The sequence below is a fragment of the Leiobunum rupestre genome, chromosome 7 (genome assembly GCF_980474605.1).
Source record: "Leiobunum rupestre chromosome 7, qqLeiRupe1.1.hap1, whole genome shotgun sequence".
NCBI lineage: Eukaryota > Metazoa > Arthropoda > Arachnida > Opiliones > Sclerosomatidae > Leiobunum > Leiobunum rupestre.
The window spans coordinates 22,288,303-22,312,909 of record NC_143390.1 but is presented as its reverse complement, the minus strand read 5'-3'; the positions used below and the strand labels follow the sequence as shown (position 1 = coordinate 22,312,909).

The window sequence follows — 24,607 nt, the reverse complement described above, 5'->3', positions numbered from 1 at the left end:
AGATTTCCAATAAATTAGATAAAAATAATTAAAACTTGCTTTTGAATGTTCACTATGGGTTGTTAACAGATTATACTTTTTCATAACAAAGTAGTAGGTGTTATATCAGAAGTATATAATATCACTTAAGAGATATATATAAATCTGGTTATATTAAAAACTATAAAACATTTTAATAAATTTCCTTGCAAAGTTACCTATTTCCATACACCAATATATTTAATTTTTCTTTGTTATTAATTTAAACTTCACTGTTTGTTCAATGACTTATTTGCACATTTGGCAGCGTCGAAACTGAACTAAACTTTTGCTGTTTATCAATTTCAGGAATAAATAAATTATTAAAATCACTTTCAAATCCCTTTCTAACAACCATTAAAAATTTAAGAGTTACTTAAAATTGGAATTATAGTACACAGTATTGTACTATTGACCTTGTAATATTAAACTCACTGAAAAAGGGAGATGGTAGTTGGGGTGGAAGCTATGAAGGAGTGGTACTAAACAAAATATTCCATAGGAAAAAGTAGTCACTACCAACTCTCTTAATTAGCGAGTTAAGTCATAATCAATAATTATAAAAATAATTATTTGTGACTCTCAAAGAAGACAATACTTTGAAACCTTATTACCAAAGGTAATTTTTTCAATACCATATGGTAATGTTAAAATTATATTACTGACATTTAAAAGGTACCAAGATTATTACTTTTGTTTCAATATTTTATGGCTGAAAAAAAAATAATGTGACCATCATATCCTAACAAACATTAAATAAATAGTGAGTATGATCATTATTCTGAAATAAATCACCTTCGCCCTCGCTTATAAAAAATATACAAAATCTCACTAATGGAAAAAATAAAAAATTAGTGTAACAAAAATTTCTGGTTCTACTATTTTAACATGTGTAGAAACACTCTATGCAAAATAAATAAAAGATGAATACAAGAAACTTGGTATTACTTTATAAAATTTCCCACATACTATAGTATACTTTAATAATTAGATATATTACCCTTCTATATCCAACAACTTTTATAACTAACATTAAGAGCCAAATTCTGCAATATTATAATTAAAAAGAATAACGTTTGTACTTGTGGCTATATTATGTTCCCAATTGGTATCAGATCAATATTGTGATATTTAAAATTGTTGTTTTTGAAACTGGAAAATATTAAGGTGGAACCAGTTAAATCTCTTTAAAGTCATAGCATTTCGGTTTGGACTAAGGAGGTCAGGTTTTATATAATATAATGATGATACTGGATGGGATAAATATTTTGGCTTTATAAATTATTTCTGGACATCAAGAGTTAAACCACACTTGCTGGCATACAACTGAAGTTTTGCTGTGGATAAATGAACCTTTTGACGCAATAACTTCACCACTTCTTGCTGAAATGTTACTTGAGAATCAAACATCTTTTCTTGTAATTCAAGTTGTTTCTGTTGCAGATCTCTGATATCCTGAAGCGTTTCGGCAATGTCTTTACCATTTGATAACTTGCACACTTTAGAAGGAGGCTCCGAAGAAATGTTTACTTTCTCCGTTGAGCTATACGACAAACCAACATGTGGCTTGGTGTCGTTTAACATGAAGGTGGCTGGTGATAGAGGCAACGTTATTAACTGAATCCCACTCTTATTGTCTTTACTGGTGTTAAGGCTTTCCAAATTGTTATTAGCAGGTTCAGTAATAGTTAAATTCACACGTGTATTACTTTGCGAAGTTAAACGAGCTAAAGCTAAAGCTCTTCTCTCCAAGTCAGTCAGAGGAGGCCGTGATACAGTAGAGCCACCTGATTTCTTAAGAGCTTTATTATATTCCAGAGCTTTAGTTTTTGACCTACTTTTAAACGTTACCCACTTGTCTTTGACAGATTTGACAGAACGTGTCAAGCCAAGGCCCACAGAGTTTACTTTATGACTCACTTCTTCCCAACCTTTCCACTGATCAGAAATTGTTTTATATTTCTTTCCAAGTTCACCAGTAACTAACTCTTTTCGCACTTCCAAAGCTTCAATTAAAGCCTTTAGCTCCAATTGATGAAAATTTGGATTTCGACGAGCTGACTGCGTGAACTCATCTCCGGACGCCATTTGCCCGCATCACTGATTCACTGAATATATAATTTTTGTCAACGAAAATTTTGCAAATCAATTTTTTTATTAAAAAATAAATATATTTTTAAAACGAACCTAAATGAAATTTTTAAATATTTCCTTTTTAAGAAAAATTTTAAGAAATTAAAAACAAATTATCTTTTTAAAATAATAAAACGAAATCGGAAGGGGGAGGGACTAACAAAAAGAAGTCAGCCTAGAAAGCTATTATCGCTTAACTGCTGATTTCATACAAAAACAAATCGGTATAAAATTTTACCTTTCAATGATTCGTCGTTTTAGCTTGGTTGAAATCTCAAAACAGTTACGAATTTTAAAGGTTTTTGAATGTAATAAAAAATTGGGTATTCATACTCATACAGCGTCAAACCATGGTCAAACGTCAAAAACGATGACTCGATAATAATAAGCAGACGATGGCGGGAATCGGGATTGTAATAAGGAGAAACTCATTATCGACAAATATTGCATTTTGAGTTAGAACATGGAATATAAATCTTGTAGGAGTAGCAAATGGATAGTTCGAAGAGCCACCTCTATACGTCTTAAGCATTGTTCTCTTCAATTCTTAGAGATGGTGCGAGTCGAAAATAACATCGACTTCGACTGGTGAAATTGAGCTATCATCCGTTCGCTACTCCTGCAGGTTTTATTTGTCCAATACGTGTTACTGAGATATGCGGTTGTCAAAATGCATTACAACCGAAAAATTCCGAAAATCATCCACAGAAGTAATTTTTTTAACCAAACAAAACGAATGATTCGAATAATATCCCAGTAGATCCTTTAAAAATGCGCTTGCTCGAGTAATAATTTGAGTCTTTAAATGCAATGGATTGATTGATAATTCTATGGTTTTATATATAAAAATGCAAACCCTAACAATAGATGTTTCTATAAAATAAAATGAATAAAAAGTAAAAACAACAAGTTGGCAAGCCAAAATATACCTCTCCTCGGAAGAATGGTCCCTAGTGGTATTAATTTCTCGACACGACCCCCAAAGATATCTCTGCAATTCAGAGTTATTTACGAAAAACGTATTCTCGGTTCAAACCCTGCCCGGTATAAAATTTTAATTAGACTTACTAAAACAATGCACAATTGAATTTAACCCTTTTTACAGTACATGTTTATCAGTTGAATATAATACTAAGCAAATTTTAATGAAAGAAATATCTACAGATGGTATTTGTATTTTTCTCGCTTACGAAATACTTGCCGCATCTTTAACACTCATTATATTTCAACGCTCGTAGACTTCCAGTTGACGTTGTGACACATACCGCATGAAAAAGACCAATGCCGTCCAATTTCCAATATCATATAATGACTCGCACACCCAGGAAATCATTGACTGCGTTAGAAATCGTAGATATCCAAATATCCACACCAAATATATTTACAAGAAGCAAAAACTTTACCATCAACAAAGCACAGAGAGCCACTTGACTAACCGCCAGCTCTTAAAGCAATTAACGTTAAATTATCTCCTTTGAATTAACACAACTATATATAGGTCGTTAATAATACCCGTAAATAAATAACAAAAAACTAACAAAGTGGACCACCCACAGGGTCTACCCATTAACCCTCTTATCTCGGCTGACTGTGCTAAAACAAGATTTAACTTTTAAAAAAACCAGATTGGGCCTTCATAAATTCATTAATAAAAAAAGACTTTATTACCTATTATGCTTACGATGCGTGTCTTAATTTCAGTGAACCTAAGGAGCTATCGGTGGTTGTGGTAGAGCGCTCGACTGCCAAGCCGAAAGGTCTGGGTTCGAAACCTGGGTGGCGCATTTGTTTTTAATCAATAGAGAAACGCTAAATTAGAATTTCTTCGATGCAATAAGTTCAATTTCAATTCTATTTCAATTAAACCAAAATTTCGTACTCTATTAAATACGCTTCCGATAAAGCTGAAGGTCTAATTTTCAATAAGGCGTAACAAGTGTCGGTGGTTCTGTGGGAGAACGTCCGCCTGTCAAGCAGGAGGTCTCGGGTTCAAATCCCGCCCGATGCGGTCGCAAATTGATACTAAGACGAATACCGTGTACAACTGGTGGAAACCCTGCCATTGGACGTTGAGAGGTAGCATTACACTCAGCACTCGGTCCGTCCCAAAGTCATTAAGAAGAAGTTGGAGAGAAAACGCCCATATAAACACAACAGACTCAACATGCACAATCATCAGAACACAAAAACCACAAATTCAACACTCACAACCTACGTATAAACACTACAAAAACGTAAAACACCAAACAGTTACGACGGTGAGCGAAAAAACACCATCCAAACCAAAACGCAAATAAATCCGCTAACGCTCACCGTCAAACGGTGGTTTTGCCAACCCTTCGAGAAACTGCGTACGCAGTGATTACACTTTGCACCGAAAATGCGAACGCGTTCGCAGTCCTGACAGACCCACAGACCAGGGGCGGCTCAAGGGCCGGGCAACCTGGGCAACTGCCCAGGGCGCCGGTTTGAGAGGGGCGCCGAAATTGTGTTGTGCGCCTTTTAGGTTTACCAGAAATTGGATTTGTTTATAAAATTTTTAATGAAAGCATAACATAATTTGAAAAATCTTCAGCTAATTAGAAATACAAATCGTTTTCCCAACCAAAATGTCCAACATCGTCGATGAACGTTTTTTTGCGACTATTTATTTTACAATAGTAAATAAACCATAAAATTACGGTGCATATTTCTGACGGATGAAGCATTATCCTGGTATTTTCATTATAAACCAGGGTATATAATATTAAGAAGAAAAAGTAGTTGGGCGATACTACAAGAATAGAAGTGTGCCAGAATGTTTAGCCCGGTGTACCTAGCAACAGGGGCCATACCACCGGGGGCCTATCATCATAGTGCCCTACGCCAACGTCCCCAAGCCCGGACAGGTGACAAATCCAGCATAGGTAGTAGTACCCTACTACTGATGGTCGCACCTTTGACGCAAACCACTCAACCCAGCAAAAGGTGCAGCAGTGGGTGGATCAATTCTTACTTCACACACAGCGGTGGGATTAAGAGTGGATACTGTAGCAACTCCAGCCGACACCCTACCTACGTAGGTAAAGAGTCATACCCTTTGGAGAGAGCTCTAAAGTGGAACGATGGGAACACAGCGGTCCACATAGCCCGGCACAGCTGGCACCGTAGATCCCGGTGTGCTCCAAAAAGCCGGGAAACAGGACCCCGTGCCCTCATACGGAGGCCCGCCACCCCACAGCAGGCTACCCAATCCGCCGAGGTGGCCAGTTTGCACGGGCCCTCTCCGTTAGCCTGAGCCGAAGCTCAGTTTCCAGCCCAAACCTCACCAAAGTCGGAAGTGGAGGTAGGACCATTTGATCAGAGCTAACATCTCCCAGTGCGCCACCGCCCTTATGGGTTACCAGAGCCGAACCCCAACTCCCCGGTAAAGTCACCAGTTATTGCACACCCATTTAGGGCCACAAGAATAGAAGGAAGCCCAAAGTAATACAGTACTTCAATGTACTTGCTTGCTATTTCGTTGTCGTTTATCCAGCTTTATGATAAATAAACTAGCCATCTTCAAGAATTCTATTTGTTTCTCAGGCTATTATGAACCTGCATTTAATATTCTAAAATACATTTAAATTGTTTTCGATGGCTAGTTCCAAAGCAGTCTATTGGTACGATTTACTCTGTCGTGTGTCCGTGGTTACAGTTAGTCTCTTCTATTTTACGCGCACGCGCAGAAAGCCATTTATTAGTTTTAGTTAGATAGATATTAATTAGAGTCACGTGAATTGAATTAAGATGTCCGAGAAAAAGAAGCATTCTGGTTCTTTATATAAAAAAAGGAAATGAAGAGAAGTCATTGAAGCAGAAAAGCAAGCGACAGCTTTAAAAATGTTCATAAGTGTAGGCATATGTAACATAATTACTCATAAGTATGCCTCTGTATAACATTTCCATTGAAAAAAATTCAATGAGACCTTGTTTCACGCGGAATATATATAAAGCGAACCCTAAAATTCAAAAATGCTTATAATCCTTGCGCTATTGAAAAGGTTACCATGGAAATGAAATCATGTAATCGCGAGGCACGAGCTAAACTTGACATGGGCAAAGCCAGAAACGCGCCAGGAATTCTCACTAATTTCCGTTTCCATCAGTAAAGTTGATGACGCTTATTTCGTCACGGAATTGTAAGTGACGTAATTAACGTCATATCCCGTGAACAAGGTTTCATTAACGAAAATGCTTTTATGGCTTACTTATGAGTTATTCTGTTACATATGGTGTAGGCCTTAAAAAATCCCGCAAAAAGTGTTTTAATCAAGTTGTTAAAGCAATTAATGTAAGGAATAAAATAATTAAGTTTACTAAGAACAACCCGTGAGTTAAAAATAAAAATATCCATTATTTTTATATTTAACTCGCGGGTTCTTCGTAAACTTAATTCTTTTATTTCACATATATTAACCATGATACTATTCAGTATGGACATTATTATTAATGAACTTAAGGTATACTAGTCTTGCTACCTTACCTAGTGTTCGTACGGGGACCCCGACCCCGACCCCGAAAGTCGGGGATCCCCGACTTTTGTCCCCGACCCCGACCCCGACCTCGACTGTCGCAAATCAAGTCGGGGTTTTCCACTTTTCGGGGTTATGTTTTCGTAGTGTAATTTTAAATTTTCGCGCCGACGCACCCCGTTAAATCCTAAAAATATAAAATAGATAGGTTTCATGGGCAACAATAGAATGATCCGAATGACCTTCGGCTGATGCCGCTGACGTGGTTCTCGCTTAACGCTTTATTCGGACTTGAGTCGATTTTAAGTTTTAGTTTCATAATTGCCGTTGTTTCGGGCTCTCTCAGTCTCAGCTAAGGAGTGTGGAGTTACAATGTTTGTAAATAACTTGTGAATTTATAAAACAACTTATTTAAACAATTACAATGCCTAAGCTATAGACCTCTATTTTAAAATCTACCTATCTTATCTATTTTTACTATAGTCTTAGTCGATAATACAAAATAACGGTCAAAAATGCCGCCGATCAGTTTTGTAAAATATTTTCGGCGGCGTAATCGTCCGCCATTTTGGGTATGGAGATACAGGCCGGAAGGCAGGCAAGGCTGCCAGATTTCGATAGATCGAAACGGCCAACTCTCTCAAATGTTTTCGTTTTCAAAACGAAAATTTTGCGGCGTAGCTATCGAATAAGGCTATTACTAATAGTCCCTAGGCTCAGAAGCTGGCTTACACAAGATACACTATCTAATTTTAAACAGTAAAATTTCGGTATTTTTATAATTTTTCTATTCTTAATAAGTACAAAAAATTTTCCATCCCCGACCCCGACTTTATTTTGGCCCCGTACGAACACTACACCTTACCTAGTGTTTCAAGCTCCATGTACCAGAAAGAAGGTATTAAATATGTTTACACAAAGTATTTAGAAAGTTATTATAGGGATTATTTATTGTTATGAAAACGGTAAATTTAGAACATGGACATGGTAATGTTTTTACGGGGGGGGGGGGGTAGTTTTATTTAGTCTCAAAATAAGTGGGGCGCCAAAATTCCCCCTTGCCCGGATGAGAAAAATGTCTTGAGCCGGCCCTGCCACAGACCCACAGACAGACACGGTCGTTGTATAAGCCCTCCTAGGGGACTTTGTCCCCTCGGAGAGGTAAAAATGTTGCTCTTACGTCACAAAACACGGCTTTATTAATATATTCTTCGTACGCGCGATTTGCACGAGCGCTAGAAAAACCTATATTCCTCTAGATTGTAGCGCGCGCTTGTAGACTTGTAAAAGTAACTTAAGTAAGAGCAAAGATAATTTAAACTCGTACCCTAGATTCGAAATCACTCTCTCGCGCGTTGCCGATAGCGTTTACCCACTTCCCGCCGGAACTCAGAAAAAATTCGCTCCATGGTTTGCGTCTTACCGCAACCACGGCCAACTTCGATCACGCGCTGCCGCGCTATATAGCGCGTGATCGCAGTTGGCCTTGCCACAACCGATGGAGTCCGATTTTTCTGAGGTCACGTGCCGGAAAAGGGTAACCGCTTCGTAACAAAACCGTCAATGGGAAAGCTCTCAGTATTCGAATCTAGGGTACGAGTTTAAATTATCTTTGGTAAGAGGCAACATATTCTATTTTTTACTTTTTTATCATATTATTTTATAGATACATCTATAATTGAATGCTTTTGCTTATTCAGGTTGTGAAGTCATAATACGTATTGGAAGTTTCTCAATAATAATAATAATTTAATGCACATCTTTTACTGGACCATTTACTACAAAATCTGTGGAACCTAGGAGCAACAAACACAACAACCCACACAAGGAGAACGCAACCCGTCAAAAGTCGTGGATTTTCTTGTGTACATTTTTCATTGGCTAGACGCTTTAGCGCCTGCTGCCGTCGGAAGGGAAAAATTCGGAAATTGTCTTCCGAATCGTAAAACGTTCAGCGTAGAGGTGTGCAAATACTATTTTTTTGGGGATCGAATCGAATATCAAATATTTTTTCAAAGCACGGCAAATACCAAATCGAATATTTATAACGTCAAATAATTTGGTCGAATATTTTTAGGGCAAAAATTTAGACCAGTTAACTGATCAAATACCAAATAGTATTTCGAATATCAAATTATTCGACGTATTTGGTTTTCAAATAGTCAAATAGTTTGTATATTTGTCAAAAAAAGTAATAGAAATCACTGTTCGTTTTACTTGAAAATAGTAAAATATTAAACCAAATACTGTATAGCCTAGAACAAAGTTCCCTGGACGAGCTTGGTAAATCAGTGGTATAATGACGGGCCCGTCCTAAGAGATAGTCTTTTAAATTTTTTATTTTACTTAGCCTTCTCTAAGGCTCTTAATAAAAAACACTGAAGGGGGTCCATTGTCTCAGGCTGCAGGCGGGCCCATAATTTTATATTACGCCACTGTGGTAAACTCTAACTTATCATTCAAATTAATTCTAATTGTTGTACGAAATGTCTTTATTTTCAACCTTCCTTCGAACAATTTTTTCGATTTGATCAAAATGAGTTAATCGTAACCTACAAAAATATAGTGCATATCAACTTATCAATTATCAATTTATCATACATATTTTAATTGGGTACCATGGCAAAATAATAATAATAATAATTAACTAGGCTAATACCCTAGGTACCACTCCAGGACCAAGTCTTCAAGCGACTTTTAACCTTTAGTAACTACTAACTACAATTAAAATCAAAGGACATGCTACATACTTCATAGTTTGCAAACACTTAATTAAAATTTCAAGTTTTTAAATATATGTAAAACGCAAGGGAGCAGATCTTTTGTTACAAATTAAAAAATTTCATTTATATTAATTTTATATCAATAATTATTAATTTGGTTAACTCAAAAATTCTAAACAGAAAAATCCATAAAGATACTTACTTCAACTTTCCTCCCGGTTTTTAGTTTTGTTTTGGACTTGGTTTACGTTTTAGACTCAATTTTAGTTTTACTTTGCTATTCTAGAAAATTCCATAACAAAAGAGAACACGCGAGTAATCTAGCCAATAGGCGCTAGAATAAACAGCTTCTGCCTTTCGCTAAGAAGTTTTAATAGAAATGGTATGGATAATGGACGTGCAAGCTACATGTACTCTTTATATGGTCCTTGGCGCTGCGGCCTAAAAAGAGGGGCCAGAAATAAGGAGTAGTTCGAAAATTTCACTACGCTCTCCTGGGATGGCCTTGATCTTCAACAAATTAGAAAAAGACCCGCGGTTATTCGACCAGTTTGCAAACTATTTGAAAATACCAAATACTTTTTCCCTATCTTTTCGAATATTCGACTATTCGATTATTCGCGAACTTTTCCAAGCGCTATTCGATTCGACGAATCGAATATTCGATTTGGTATTCGATCGAATTATTTGGTCTGACCAAATATTTTGCACACCCCTAGTTCAGCGTAAAGGCTCGTGACGACGTGACACTCGTCCAATGAAATTCGTACACAACCCTTCGTTAGCGTGTTTAAAGGCTAGCTGCGTACTCCTTGTGTTTGTTGCTCCTAGGTGGAACAATCTACCAAATTAAATTAGAGATATAACGGATATCCGTCTCTTTAAACGTGCAATTCGTAATACAATAATAAACTAATCATTTTAATACCCTCTCAGTATTAATGCGTTTCTTGCAAATATGTAATTTTTTATGTTTAAAATATTTTTTGGGACCCCCTTGGAAACTCTGCTGTAATAATTCCAGACAATAAAAGTCTTTATTCCCCCTGAGTTTGAATTGGACATGCATTCAGCACTAACGAGCGCGGGAGAAATCAAAATTAGGAGCTACGCTACCTGGCGGAGAAAAAGAGCCAACTCTCCCAATCCCCCTCACCCTACTACCTCCTAACCTGTCCCTCTGTAAAAGAAGCAGAACCATATAATACTAGCTGCATTTATTTTGTATAAATGCGCTTCTCGCGGTTCTTATGCGATAGCAAAATCCATGCATTCTTTGTCGCGAAAATGGCTGAGGAAAGTGATAAAGGAAGGAAAGCTTACCGACAAATCGGATCCTTTAAAGAAAACAAAAAGTAGATCAATTATTCCAAAGAAATATAATAAAACAAAGATAAATATTATCTCGGAGTATAATGATTGGGAAATTGTTAAAGGAGAAATACCATGTCAAAGGCCTAATGTTTCAACCTACGTAATTAAAAATATTTAATTGGCCAATAATTGTTTCCAAAACATTGTTAAATCGAAAATATCAACGTCAAACTCTCGGAAACCAGCTCAGTTACCTTTGCATTGCAGAAAATCTCCATAATAAATAAATTTAGCTAAGTCTAAAATCCTGGGTTCGTTCGCGGTGAGCGAAATTGCACCAAGAAGAATGCACAACTTACTATATTTACGCCTTAAATTTATTATAAACCAAATGGAGGTTAGTTATTGTTAAATGCACTTACTTAATTTTAGAAAAATAAATACCGTTATTTTAAAAAAAAGTACAGAGTTACAACTTTATTAAAGGGAATATAACCTCAGGTATTTTCTGTGGAACACCAACGTTTGCAGCTCTGGCCGCTCTTGCCATTGGCTTTAAAAATGTTTGGCGCCACCGTACAGGGAAATTAGAAAAATTGAAGGGGTCTTCCATAAAGATTGCTTTGCAGGTTATATTCCCTTTAAACTAAACTTTTTCGGGAAAATTAGTTACTACTTTCTTACACTCTTAATATTGCAAAATAAAATCATATAAACTTGATTTAAAACAGGTTTATTTGTTATAAAACACTGTGGTATAAACCGCACCGTAACCAGGATTTGATTTCAGGGTGGGCATGCAATGGAAACAAATAAAAAAAAATTGCACATACAACCATACGTTTCAGGGTGGGCACGGCCCTGGGTATAAACTAGCCAACCCTTTTTTAAGTTAATGATATGCCTTTAGTTTCCAGTTGGGAAGTTGGGAAACTTGTAATTTTGTAATGGAAAAACACCTTTTATCAATCTTCTTCAATTTGTTAACATAATTTCCACTTTCTTAAAATAACTAATTAAAATTCCTCAAATGCAGTAGCGTTTAATAGGCTCTACGACCAGAAAGTTATCCTTTTAAATAGTGGTACCTTTGGTGGTACTATATTGTAAATTCCTTCAGTGGATTTCCTACTACGTTAAAGTAGCTTATAGTAGACAGGATATACGAGAGAGATAAACTTAAACGATGTACGAGAGAGCACTAGACGATGTAGGAGAGAAAACTAGACGATGTCGGAGAGAGCGACGGGACGATGTACGAGCGAACACTAGACGATGTCGGAGAGAGCGACGAACGATGTGTTCGTACTATAAGATAGAGAGAGAGCTAACGTTGTCAGAGAGAACTACGGACGATGTGTTCGTACTATAAGATAGAGAGAGAGCTAACGATGTCAGAGAGAACTACGGACGATGTGTTCGTACTATAAGATAGAGAGAGAGCTAACGATGTCAGAGAGAACTACGGACGATGTGTTCGTACTATAAGATAGAGTGAGAGCTAACGATGTCAGAGATAACGATATTATCGTAAAATAAGATAGAGAGAAAGCAAACACCAATTTTGACTTGCTTGGCGTGCCATATAACTTGTGAATTTATGAAACAACTTACTTAAACAATTAAACTGCCTAAGCTATAGACCTCTATTTTAATATCTACCGATCTTATCTATTGTTACTATTACCCTAAGTAACATAATAACAAAAAGTATGACACTTCTTATTGCTTTAATGCTAATTTTCTAACCGAACCTTTTTTCGGCACTGATGCTCTCTTCAAGCTGTGACTTGGACTCGCGACTTACCGTTTTGGATGACTACGTTTTGATAAAAATTTAAGCCTAATATCGGTGAGCACGTTCTGGAGTCGCGAGCGGCTTTGGCTTTGTTTAGAAGCGCGAGTGATAAAAAAAAACATGAGCTCGTGGCGCCGAGAAAAACGTTTTTAATTTTTATCATTTTAGCCTAATATTCAGCCTATCTATCGGAAACCAGATATTTCGGCTTAGCGGAAGTCTCACGTATTTAAGACACTAGAGGGCTCTGTGGTGAGAAAACATCTTGATTACGCAATAACTATGAAAATCAGTTTGGTTGTAAATCTCGTTAATTGTCATACTTATGGTTATTATGTTACTTATGCTATTACTAATAGCCCCTAGGCTCAGAGGCTGGTCAAAGACTATACATACGCTCGCTTACTAGACAGGCGTCTCCATACAAAAAACCAGTTAACACTTTCGAAACCCGGTTGAAGCCTTTGGCCAACCGTTAGAGGCGCCACTAGAGCCACGTTCACACTTACCCCTAAAATCGCTTCGTTTAGATAACTGGTTTTCAAAACCAACGTGAGAAATCGCTTCGAATTCTAAATAATGTCAGATACTATTACTGTATGTATAGTAAATATGATTAACTAATTGTTTTGGAATAAATTTTAGTATTTTAAAAATTATGGTCATAATTTGAAATGACGTTAAGCCTTGGCTATAAGCGAACCGGGGGGGAAGCGATTTCGCAAGTGTGAACCAGGAATTATCGTCGGCGGTCAAAACTGGCATTCAAACCGACCTAAACTGGGTTTGAAGCTCAAGTGTGACCGTTGCTTAGTAGCACTGCTGAAGCGCGGGAGAAATTTTAACCAGCGTCTGCTATCGTATGCAAGTTGAGCCATTGAACACTCCAGTCTATTTAAATAATGGAAACTTTTCACTTGTACGGTATGCAAACAGTGTTTCCTTTTAACCAGGTAGCTTTTTTTGAGGTATTAAGGCTGAAAAGTTACCATTATTTCCACAAGCACTATATAAACAGAGACTTGCAGGTTCTGGCTCTCGGAAATATTACTTCTTGGCAATTTCCTTGAAGATTTTTTATTGAAGCGATAATTTACAATCAATTTATAAGTGGGACAATATTTTTATATTAATGGCAGAAAATAAATTTATCCTAACTCTAATCAAATAATATTTCACATAGCGAACTATATTTCCGGCGGAGGCCTATGGTAGTGGTCGAAGGTAACTGTACACTGTACCAGTGTGAGAAATAAGGCACTATCACAGGCCAATCGCCAGTTTAAAAATTAGCTGGGCTTGTTTAAAAATTAAATGCTTGGGGTGTTAGTGGCCCTGGTAACCACTTAATTAATTCAAAGTTTTTTCCCGTCAAGATTTTAGTTCATTAAAAAATACTATATTAATCCCTAAAATTGTTTGGCCTTTGCTTGTATGCTGTGTGTTTGGCCTTGTGTCAATTGTGTGTATGGGGCTATGGGTGGGTGACTGGGTGTAGTGAGTCTGTCTACTTTACAATTACATTCTATTTGACCATAAATTAGGAAAGCCTGAGTTTAAAGGTTAAAAATGGTAAGTGACCATTGGCCAGTTTTTTAATTAAACTACATAGGCTCTCAGCCATTTTTCAAAAAAAAATCTTTTTTTCTGGAAAACGCGTCTTATTTGAACGAACCATTGAGAGATAGACGACGCCACGGGTAGAATGATAAAGTTTTCTCGTCATTTGGGAGCAGACGGCAGTATTCTTATTTTTTAAAAACTTGTTTCGCGAAATACTGAAATCCGACGTTTTCATTGGACCTCTAGATTAATATTCCCAACTCAATGTTGTAGATTAACCTCTCTAAATAAACAAATATTTTGAATAAATCGAACGCAGCCATTATATTGTCCTAAAAGTTTCATCACGTGATAAAAATAAACCGCGAAGTTTGCAAGGTAACCATCATTGGTAACCATTCAATCATTGACTAGCATCACGGCCAACTTTGATCACGCGCTGTTCGCGCTACTACGGCCAACACATTCGTCGAAATTCCGCGAGCAAGGATTTTCCCCCTATAAACTGTACTATAATGTGTAGGAGTTCAGCGCCACGCTCGGTGGTTATATTGTCTTCAATGTAAAAACTATACTAAAAATAATAATCCGCTAGGGGCGCTGACGTCATACACATCTTTTGCTCATAGGTTAACACAGAAACGTCAACGAATGAGATGGCCGCTGTAGCGCGAGAGATGCGCGAGAAATCAAAGTTGGCCGTGCTGGCCGTGCTAGCATAAATCGTATTTAATTTTTGAAAAATGGAGAAAACTGGATTGAAATCAGAACATAAACATCTTCGAAAAATAAATGGTATTTGCCAATGTTTACAAAACGAAACTGCAATTTTCATAGCCGTTCTCAAGAAGTTTAAAGTCAAGTTACCAAGGGACCAGTTTATGAACAGCAGTGGAAATGTATGATTTAACTTGAATAGTAATTACATATTGCTGTAACTTTAATTACATTGTCTTACGATATTTAATAGGTTATGCGACATTTGAAGTTTATTCTAAATATGAATGGCTTAGAGCTTATTCAAAGTTCTTTACCTGATAATATCAATGAATTTGGAAATATTCTACACGTTATACAAAATCTATCAATACATTCTTATAAGCTGAATGAAGTTAGCTTGAAGACATTTAGGTACTTAAATACAGTTCTTCTGATTTACAACAATTAATTTTCCAATTTTGCAGTTTATGCGAGCAAAGAATGAGACTGGGCTTTTTTGTTGTAAATTACTCTTTGGCTTTGGGCATTTTAGCTAGAATATAGTAAGTACCTAAATTAGCCATTTTAGTTTACATAGAGCCACGTAGCGGCTTATAAACTGCCGGATTATCTTATGCTAAGCAGACGCATTGTCTTTGACTTAGCATATGAAAATCCAGCAGCTTATGAGCTTCTGGTGTTCGCCGCTATGTGTCTCTTTGTAAACTAAAAAAGCGAATTGTCCATTTTTTAAATGTTTTTGTAAGTGATTCTACCCCTACATGTCTTTGCCGCATTTTTGCCCAAAACATGGCGGGATATTTACACGCACAAAATAAATTTTAAAAGCCATGAATTATGCAAAATTATACCAAATCTAAAATGTTACATTCTTTTCGTAGTTCATTGAGTAAAGCACTCTGTTTGCTCGCTGCAAGATTTGCTTATAACATTAAAAAGAAAGAAGTATCCTCTGTAAATGAACTACAAATATTTGCAATCAGTATGCTGAAGAAAATTGGTTATGAAGAACAAGATCTATGTATATTAACTGGTGAAGAACCAATCATTGATGACTCAACTAATATAGATTACGGAGGTAATATTTTACAATTGCATATATTTTTTGAATTTTTTTCACACAAATGAAATTTGATTTTTAATTTTAGAATTGATTTTGAGAGATAACCTTGCTATGGAAGAATCCCAACCTGGAAATCTTCCCGCTCAGAGTGATCTGAAAGCTCGTTTTGCAAATATAAAGAACTTGAAGACTTTGAGAGAAGAGTGCCAACAAATTTTGAAAATGGGTAATAAGGCTCAGAAGCGACAATTAAATAAAATTTTCAAAATCACAGTTGAGAATGCTAAAAAGTTGAAAGCTTTGGGAAAAAATTCCAAAGCAAAGAAAGAAATTAAAATGGGAGTTGCAAGGATGGCTCATCTTTTCCGCTCAAATTATAAGGACAATACTGCGAGAGTCAAAGGATATCAACGCTTATCTCAGAGTGATGGTATGTTAACCTTGATATAGTTTTATAACTAGGGTTTAATAATGAAATTTCCTTAACAGATGACACGGGACCAACTGAAAATTCACCAAGTACCAGCGCTACTCCCGTAATCACTGGCCAAACTAATGCACCCTGTTACAACTGGACAGAGAAAGACGCATTTTTCAAGCTTATGAAATCTGCTAAATCAACAAAAGACATGCTTTCAATTTGGACAAATATGATGAAAGGCAGTAGAGACGACCTTAAGGAACTAATTCCTCCAAATTCAACAAAAAATCAACAAATTAAAGTCAAGAAATACTTGATTAAGGTTTCTAAAGTTGCTTCAACAATTAAACCAAAATTACAAGTCAAAAAAACTGCAAGACAAATTGCCTCTTTTTTGGGTAATTGAGAAATAGATTTTAATCAAGTCTGAAGAATATTTTTAATATCTTTTTTAACTCGTACGAACTGGTCCTGCGAGGAGTTTTGAAGTAGAGATATAATTTGCTCTTCATTTACAATTGTGTATGCATCTTCAGCTGAAAGGCAAAAAAATAATGTATAAATTTTAAATTTGCATACTTTTAACTCTAGTCCCCAAATACCTTTAATAAGAATGTGTCCTGCCAATTCACAAAGTGCCGGAGTTATCACTTCAGTAGCCTTGACACCTTTTATAAGTATATATTTTTTTTATAATTTACTCATAGAATATTCCCCTAAGATGAAAAGGGATCACGTACCTTTAACAGAATCTCTAGCCCATAAAAATAATCTAACAGTATTGTAAGGTGTTTCTTCGCACTTCTTATCGCTCAAACCATAACTCATGAACAGAGTATACGCTATTGTATTTTTGATAAAATATTCAACCATGGACATAATTGATCTATTAAAAAAAAGTTATATTATACATGTATTTTAGCCAAACTTATTAAATATATTTCCAATACTTAATCGCATCATCAATGTTATTTTTGGTAACAAGGAACACAAAACCCACTGCAGGGTACTTAACGAATTCGTAACAATTACCATGAACTAATTTCAAATCCTATTTAAAAAAGCAGATTAAAAAGCCATTTTAAAAAAGGAAAATGGAGCACCTTACCGCAGTTTCTATGTATAATTCATAATTCAAATAATATAGGTGCATATGGAAATGATTAACAGATGCATATGCGGTTAGGGAGTTAAACCCTATTCGAAATGACCTGAAAAAAATATAAAATTTAGTAAAAGCTCATAGTAACAGTTATTTTAAAAATTTAGGCAGGAAATAGTGGCTTAGTATTAACATTCAATAAATTAAATTTATTTAATAGTGGCTTAGTTAGTTAAGGGTCATAATGGCTTCTGGGTTAATTGTTGGTGGTAGCTGAACTTGATAAAAAATTGCTTTTTCATTTTTCACTTGCCTATTAGCGCTAAGTAGCATTAGATGAATGGCCAACATCAGTCCCTCCTCCCTCAATACTTGATTAAAACAGCTTTTCAATGATGGGACTAGTAAACTGTTGCAGTATTCCAATGGGCTTACATTAATAATTATCGCATGCTACGAAATATTCAAAAATTAGCGCCATTTTTTTGGGTAACTTTGGTGAGAACTATTCCCCTGCAAATAGCTCCTAGCAGTTAAAAACTGCCAACTTCTTGCATACACCCTTCAGCAAAATAAAAACACCGGGCAGGCGAATAGTGTGTACCTCAGCCTCTTTCCCATTGCTCCTCTGTGGTGTGTAGTTTAGGTACATAAGAATCTAGTTTGAGTATACGAGATTTTGCACCTCATTATTTTAACTAGAATTAAATACTGTTTTAGCTAGCATCCCTTACCTCCTCACGTTTCACTTTATTAAAATGAAATTTGTTTGGATCAAATGGCATGACCAGCGAGTCCATTTGCTGAGCTGGCCGTCGCTCGTGCGCCCGTTTCACGTTTAGCTGGGCCACGAAACCAAATTCTCCGGGGATAATTTTCGTTTCCAAATGATCCAAATTATACCGAAAGTATCCCATATTCATCGCACTATCCCAAGACTCCTTTAAACACTTGTTAAACTAGGAGAAAAATCTTTCTTTGAAACAAAGACGGACATTTCTGATTACCGCATAAGCCACCCCTCTCGGTTCCTTACACGTGGTTCATCGTCTCCTTCGATCACGCTGGGGTTTAAATCTTCGTCACTGTACCGGAAGTACGCGCAGACCAAATCTTCCATCCTGAGAAACACTTAAATTTCACTGCTTCAGAACTACGACGTTGGAGCAGACGATGTTTTGTTTTCTGCTATAACCATAAGTAACATAATACCATAAGTATGGCACTTCCTATGGTTTTAATGCTAATTTCTTGACGGAACCTTTTTTCGACACTGACATTCTAGCCAAGCTCCAACTTGGATTTGCATTCGAACTGAAAAGCGTGTTATCGTTCTTGGTAAGTTGGTAGTAGTATATTTCGCCTTAGGCATATTTAGGGGGCTGTGCTGAGAACTAAACCTAGATTGCGCTATAGCTCTGAAAATCAGTTCGGTGATAATTTATCGTAATTGACCTATACTTATTGGGTTATGTTGCTTCTGCTATAACGTCTATGTAAATAAGTCAACCTTATGAGTTTCAGTTTTATAGTTTGTGGTAGCTTGTTTTTTCGGAAAGAACCGTTGAAGAGGACGGCGGTATTAAGTCCGTTAATTTACTCGAACAAGAATATTTCAAATTTTATTTTTTTTATTCAGCTTTCACACCATTTTGGAAAATGGCAACCATTTAAAATATTTATAAAAACATTTATCTCAACAACGAAGTACGATAAAAGTTTTATTCCAACGGTTGTTATAATTGAACGACTATATCTGAAAGATAAATTTTATAACTTTCTTTGGTCGCCATTTTGATTAATGGCGGCAAGGAGCAACAAACGCAACACCCCACACAAGGAGAACGCAACCCGTCAAAAGTCGTGGATTTTCTTGTGTATTTTTTTCATTGGCTAGAGTGCTAGACGCTTTAGCGCCTGCTGCCGTCGGAAGGGGAAAATACGGAAATTGTCTTTCCCCCCGCCCGTAAAAAGTTCAGCGTAAAGGCTTGTGACGCTCGTCCAATGATATTCCTACACAACCCCTCGTTAGCGTGTTTAAAGGCTAGCTGCGTTCTCCTTGTGTTTGTTGCTCCTAGATGGCAGGAATTTCGGGAATTCAGACCAGTACTTTATAATTTTAGTCCAACAATTTTAGTAATAAGTTGAAAATCAGCAAACAGGTAATTTTTTTTATCTAAAAAACTATCCTTAAAAGCCCCATAGCTCGGATGCTTGCATTGAAGTCATTTTGGAAATGGCTGCCACTGAGAGTTTTAAGATTTTAAGGTTTTATTGATGCCGTCTTAGAGACTTAGACACCCTTTTGGAACAGGGCGGCTCACAAAGAGCACAGCAAAAACAAATGTCAATATCCAACACAAATATAGAGAGAAAAAAATACATGAAAATCACCATTAAAATAACAGATTTGGTAAAAAAGTATAAAAGTCAACGAGATTAAGTGCAATGAGATGGAAAGGCAGTTAGGCCTTATATCCGCTAAATTATATAGTAGGGAAATACAATGCAATATATTAATTAATTATAATAATGAAATGAAATACAATGCCATAGTTGTAGGCGAGGAGATATTGTGTACAAAACTAGTGAAATACTGAAATGCAACCAAGTTAATCTCAATATCACAGAATTAATCGCCATATCACAGAGTTAATCGCAATATCACAGAATTAATCGCAGTATCACAGTATTAATCGCAGAATCACATAAGTAATCGCAGTATCACAGATATTCTTTATAATTTTAGAGAGTATTTTTACAAAATGGCGGGCAGAGCTGAATAAAAAAATATAATCTGTAAGATATTCTTGTTCAACTATATTAACCGTTGGAATTAAGTTTCTACCTCCTTCCGTTGTCCAGATACAAAATTTCTAATAATACTGTAAAAGGGGGCCATTTTGCAAAATGGCGACGACGCAAGTGTCTGAGGAATTGGGACTTTTAGAAAAAAAATTGCTAGACCAAAAGTTACCTCTATGCCAATTTTCAGCTTGTTACTCAAATTGTCGGATTAAAACCCTATTTTAATTTATCGGTCCTGACTATTAGGTAAATTAAACTCAATTAGAAGTTTCTTTTAAATTAAAATCACCCAACAGGATAATCTCCCTCTCGTACATCGAAAGCGGCGGTTCTAAGAGGTTCGCCAGGAGGAAAATAGATATTTACCAAATTACCAAAAGAAGAATTCGAGTGTCGAACAGATTAATTTCGAGACAGACCATAGAAATAAAAATGATACTAGAACTACTGCGCTTTCCGCCAATCCAAAGGGAATCGGGCAAGCTAGAAAGCTGCCATGAGGGTGGAATCAGGTTATCCACGCCATCTGACAAGGGCATTAAACATTGTCGCCATGGTTACGATGGAAATTTTGAAGGAGGCGAGCCACTGCGCACGACGCGATGCGCAGTGATGGTACTTTTGTGTTTGTGTTTTCGCGTCGGCTACACTTCTGAGCTCACCTTGGTCTCACCAATTATTGGCCGGGTCTCGTGCTCGAGCTCGCAGTCTAAATTTCCCCGCCGATGTGATGTCTCGAGCTCAGTAGATTTAAAACCTACAAACCGTCTCGGGCTCGGACTTAATGTAGTTATAACAAAAGTGACATAAGACCCAAAAGTGTGTCAACTCTAACTTTGCGCCCGTTAAAATATTTACTGAGAGCTAGTCTCACAATAGACTACATAATCTACTAGTTGGAATAGTACTAGTAACTGTATATTTAGTCTATGGTCTGGCGCGATTTTCTCTCTTCGATTAACTCGCCCGTTGACATACGTTCTAAAACGCCCCACCAGCGGCGCTGGAGGGGAGAAAATTTGAAAATTTTGATGACGTATTTTCAACCCCCTCTGTCACTCCCTCTTTTTACTTCGAGACAAGCTCCCATTAAACATTTTACCGTACTGACACACTTTTGGGTCTTATGTCGCTTTTGGTTATAAATATACGGACAGTCTCAGGCTCACGCTCACTATATTTAAAAATCGACGGGTGATCTCGGGCTCGGGCTCGAAACAATTACAATTCCACATGTGATCTCGGGCTCAGGCTCACTATAGTTACTTACAAATAAAATGGTGGCTTCGAGCTCGGTCTCACTACGTTTTATCAAATATCCCAATTAGTGTTTTCGAGCTCTATTTCGGCATCATTGGCACACCTGGAAGACAGTCGGAGGCGGTCAGGCAGCCCTGAGCCCGGGAATCCAGACGGCACTAGGCCACGATAGCTCCTAACGCTTTTTTGGCCAAAATAAATTTCGAACGTGAGCTTAGGGCTAAACAATATCGCGAATTGGAAGGAGATCGAACTCATCCTCAGATACGAAAACAGTATTCAAATCAGTTTCGGACTCGGATTCAATCGTAATCTGGCTCACCTCAGATATGAAAACTACCAAAATCAGTCTCGAGCTCGGGCTCAAGTATTATATTGAGCTCAAAGTTGAGCTCTTAGTACGTCAATTTTTAATACGGGCTCGGGCTCGGGCTCCGAGTAATGTGAATCATGAAATAGGTTCAGGCTCGAGCTCGAAGTAATTTGTATTTTAACAGTGGCTCACGCTCGGGCTCACTAGGTACAATATGCGTTCCACAATACCTCAGCTCGGGCTTGGTTTTAATGTGAAAACCTATCGGTCTCGTCTTAGGCTCACAATATTTGTTTAATATATCTGAGCTCGGTCTCAAATTGAGCTCGGGCTCACATGAGACGCGAAGCGAGCGACGCGAAATTAAGAAAAATCGTAATTTCGTACACGCTTTGCTTGCTCGTGCGCGAATTTGGTTTTTGAAACGACGCATGCGCGCGCTCGCTCAAAAAGTGTTTGCGATCTTTATGCGTGCATCCGTCATAACTGCGGAAAATTAAAAATGGTAAAATATTTTTTTTTGCACTGTAAAAACCTATATCGGAAAGAAATAAAATGGTCATTTCATAAGTATAGGAATTATTTTATACTAATCTTCGAATATAAGTGTTTTTTAATTTTCAGCAGTTCGCAGACCATTTGTTTGACGTTGAGTTGGGGATGGGCCATCATCGCAATAGTTCAATTATAAAACTAATTATGTTATATGGCAAAACATAGGACTATTAAGGGCCCCCTTATAAGTTTGAATTGGACATAAAGGCACATGTATAATGTATTCAGCACTAGACAAGAGCCGGCGATAAAAATAGAATCTACGCTACCTGGTGGAGAAAAAGAGCAAATCCTCCCAATCCCCATCAACCCTACCCCCTATAGGCTTCGTGCGTAGTTTAAATTTTGGTCATAAGTATCGCCGCCTACCGACCGAGTTTTAAATTGAATATATGAAAGCTGTCTGCTCGTTCAAAATTATCTCTGCGCAAAAGCTGAAAATTCAACCAAAACACATTGAAATTCCAAAATCTTCTGCTATTTCTTCACATATTTAGTTGACTGATATTAAGGCAGATGGCGCTATATTTCCTAAGCTCGAAGCCTATACTACCTCTTGCCATCCGCTAGCATGTGGATAAATTTCAGTTTTAACGTTAATATCCCATTCGATTCAAACTTAGGGGGGCCTTGATAGTCTTCGCTCTTATGTCCAAAGTTCGCCTGAACAAAATTTCCAGAGACAAAAACCTAAGCTCATTATATTTCAAGGCCAGTAAATTTAAAACGAGTATAAAAGTGGCTTATCTGTAATTTACGGTAATGATTTTCTTAGTTAAATAACTTATATAATGTCGTTAAAATGATAAATTTGTATTTTTTACAACTCTTCAATGTCGAAAACCGACCGAAGAACATAAACCAGCCATACGACTTTATTCCACTTCATCATATTAAGTTTCATTTTTTTTTTTACTAGATGGCGCGGATATACGTGATTCCACTCTGATGGCGGCCTTGTAACTGGTAGGTACATCTCCCACCCATCCGATCGTGGTTCTATTCTCATTTGTATTTCTATGAGCCAGACAGCTTCGAAGTCAGATTGTAGGGTTGGATATAAGACACTAGTCACGGCATTTGACTACTAAATTAAATGCTCTGACTACTAAATTTAATCAAAATCTGGGGGCTCACTAGTCAATTTTACTATTGAAAAATGTGATGATAAAATTGGCGTCATCCTGTACAATGCAGTCCATAGGTGGTTTCTTTTAACTTAACATATTGAAAAATGTACCTAAATATTCATAAACAATGGCGAATATGGTGTATCATAAATTCATCATTCATCAATCCCATGTTTTAAAAAAAAAATCACATCATGTAATTCAAGTGATACGAAACTCCTATTTTAATTCTGACGGGTAAAGCAAAATGTTGGCTGTCCTTCTTGTTTTTATACCCCCATTTTTCCCCCCACTAGTCAGTGACTACTAGAATAAATTTAGATAGGAGGCTCACTAGTCAGGCTGACTACTAAATAAAATATCCTTATGCCCAACCCTGGTCATCTCTGATGCGAATCAAAACATTTTTAATAGCGATGAGGGCGCCAACACAGCCGCTATTCCGATCGGTATAAGAAGAGCGCTTTGTATTTAAAGCCATTAATTCAGGTAGCCGGGTTACAATGCGTAGGAGGGTGGTGGCCAAGCACGTAGATATAGAAAGTCTAAGGGGGGGACGGGTTATCACACAACCAGATGAAAGGGCGAGCGCGAAATTTTTCGTTAGCAATAACGCATATTTAAAGTACTGGCTAAACTCAGGACGAGTGACAATGACATTTCCGCACGTGTATCAAACGAAGTATTTTAATACATTTGCGAGAAAATGATAATATTAATGATCTTATTAATATATTAATATATTTTACTGTGCTGCGTTGCGGATATTTCAATTCATTTTTACGTCTTACTGTTTATTTCTTAATGCTGCGCTCTTTTCGTAAGAAAGGAATCAAGTCCTAAGGGGGGTGTTTGAACCCCCTAACCCCCCCTTATATACGTCCTTGGTGGTGGCAAGCCCTGCATGCCACGCGTTCGAGCCAACAGCTCCCTACACTAACTATTACCGTTAACCTCAACAAGTTTTTATGGAAGGGGAAACCGAAGCTCTCGGGGGAAATACAGGGTTTTTCAAATGGTTATGCAAAAATTTGAATGAGTTGTAGGGATATGAGTTGAGAAATATGCCTGTTTTTCCCCATTTTCCTACGATGAGTTAAAAGAGCGCCAGAGAGCTTCAAAGTGTGGCCTACTAGCCCCTGGAAGTAGGCTGCAACAAGCGCAAAACCAAGGGTAAACGCGACGACGAA

At 37.0% G+C, this 24,607-nt stretch overlaps 3 protein-coding genes across 3 annotated transcripts; 1 reads left to right on the top strand and 2 right to left on the bottom strand.

Moving 5' to 3' along the window:
- Positions 1-772: 772 nt before the first annotated feature.
- On the bottom strand, positions 773-2,486 carry LOC149935156 (uncharacterized). Its single transcript, XM_090181364.1, has 2 exons — positions 2,390-2,486; positions 773-2,126 (listed from the first exon to the last, which is right to left on the bottom strand). The coding sequence occupies exon 2, from the start codon at positions 2,104-2,106 to the stop codon at positions 1,300-1,302; it is 807 nt and encodes a 268-aa protein (XP_090037490.1). The 5' UTR covers positions 2,107-2,126; positions 2,390-2,486; the 3' UTR covers positions 773-1,299.
- A 12,221-nt stretch (positions 2,487-14,707) lies between these two features.
- On the top strand, positions 14,708-17,361 carry LOC149935155 (uncharacterized). The gene is made up of 6 exons (XM_090154125.1): positions 14,708-14,944; positions 15,016-15,176; positions 15,230-15,307; positions 15,647-15,843; positions 15,914-16,258; positions 16,318-17,361. Exons 1-6 carry the CDS (start codon positions 14,789-14,791, stop codon positions 16,653-16,655), a joined length of 1,275 nt encoding a protein of 424 aa, XP_090010251.1. The 5' UTR covers positions 14,708-14,788; the 3' UTR covers positions 16,656-17,361.
- LOC149935154 (GDP-D-glucose phosphorylase 1) lies at positions 16,651-18,498 on the bottom strand. Its single transcript, XM_090154126.1, has 9 exons — positions 18,388-18,498; positions 18,086-18,310; positions 17,956-18,009; positions 17,665-17,804; positions 17,358-17,460; positions 17,200-17,300; positions 16,990-17,135; positions 16,852-16,917; positions 16,651-16,785 (listed from the first exon to the last, which is right to left on the bottom strand). Exons 1-9 carry the CDS (start codon positions 18,469-18,471, stop codon positions 16,670-16,672), a joined length of 1,035 nt encoding a protein of 344 aa, XP_090010252.1. The 5' UTR covers positions 18,472-18,498; the 3' UTR covers positions 16,651-16,669.
- Positions 18,499-24,607: the final 6,109 nt, after the last annotated feature.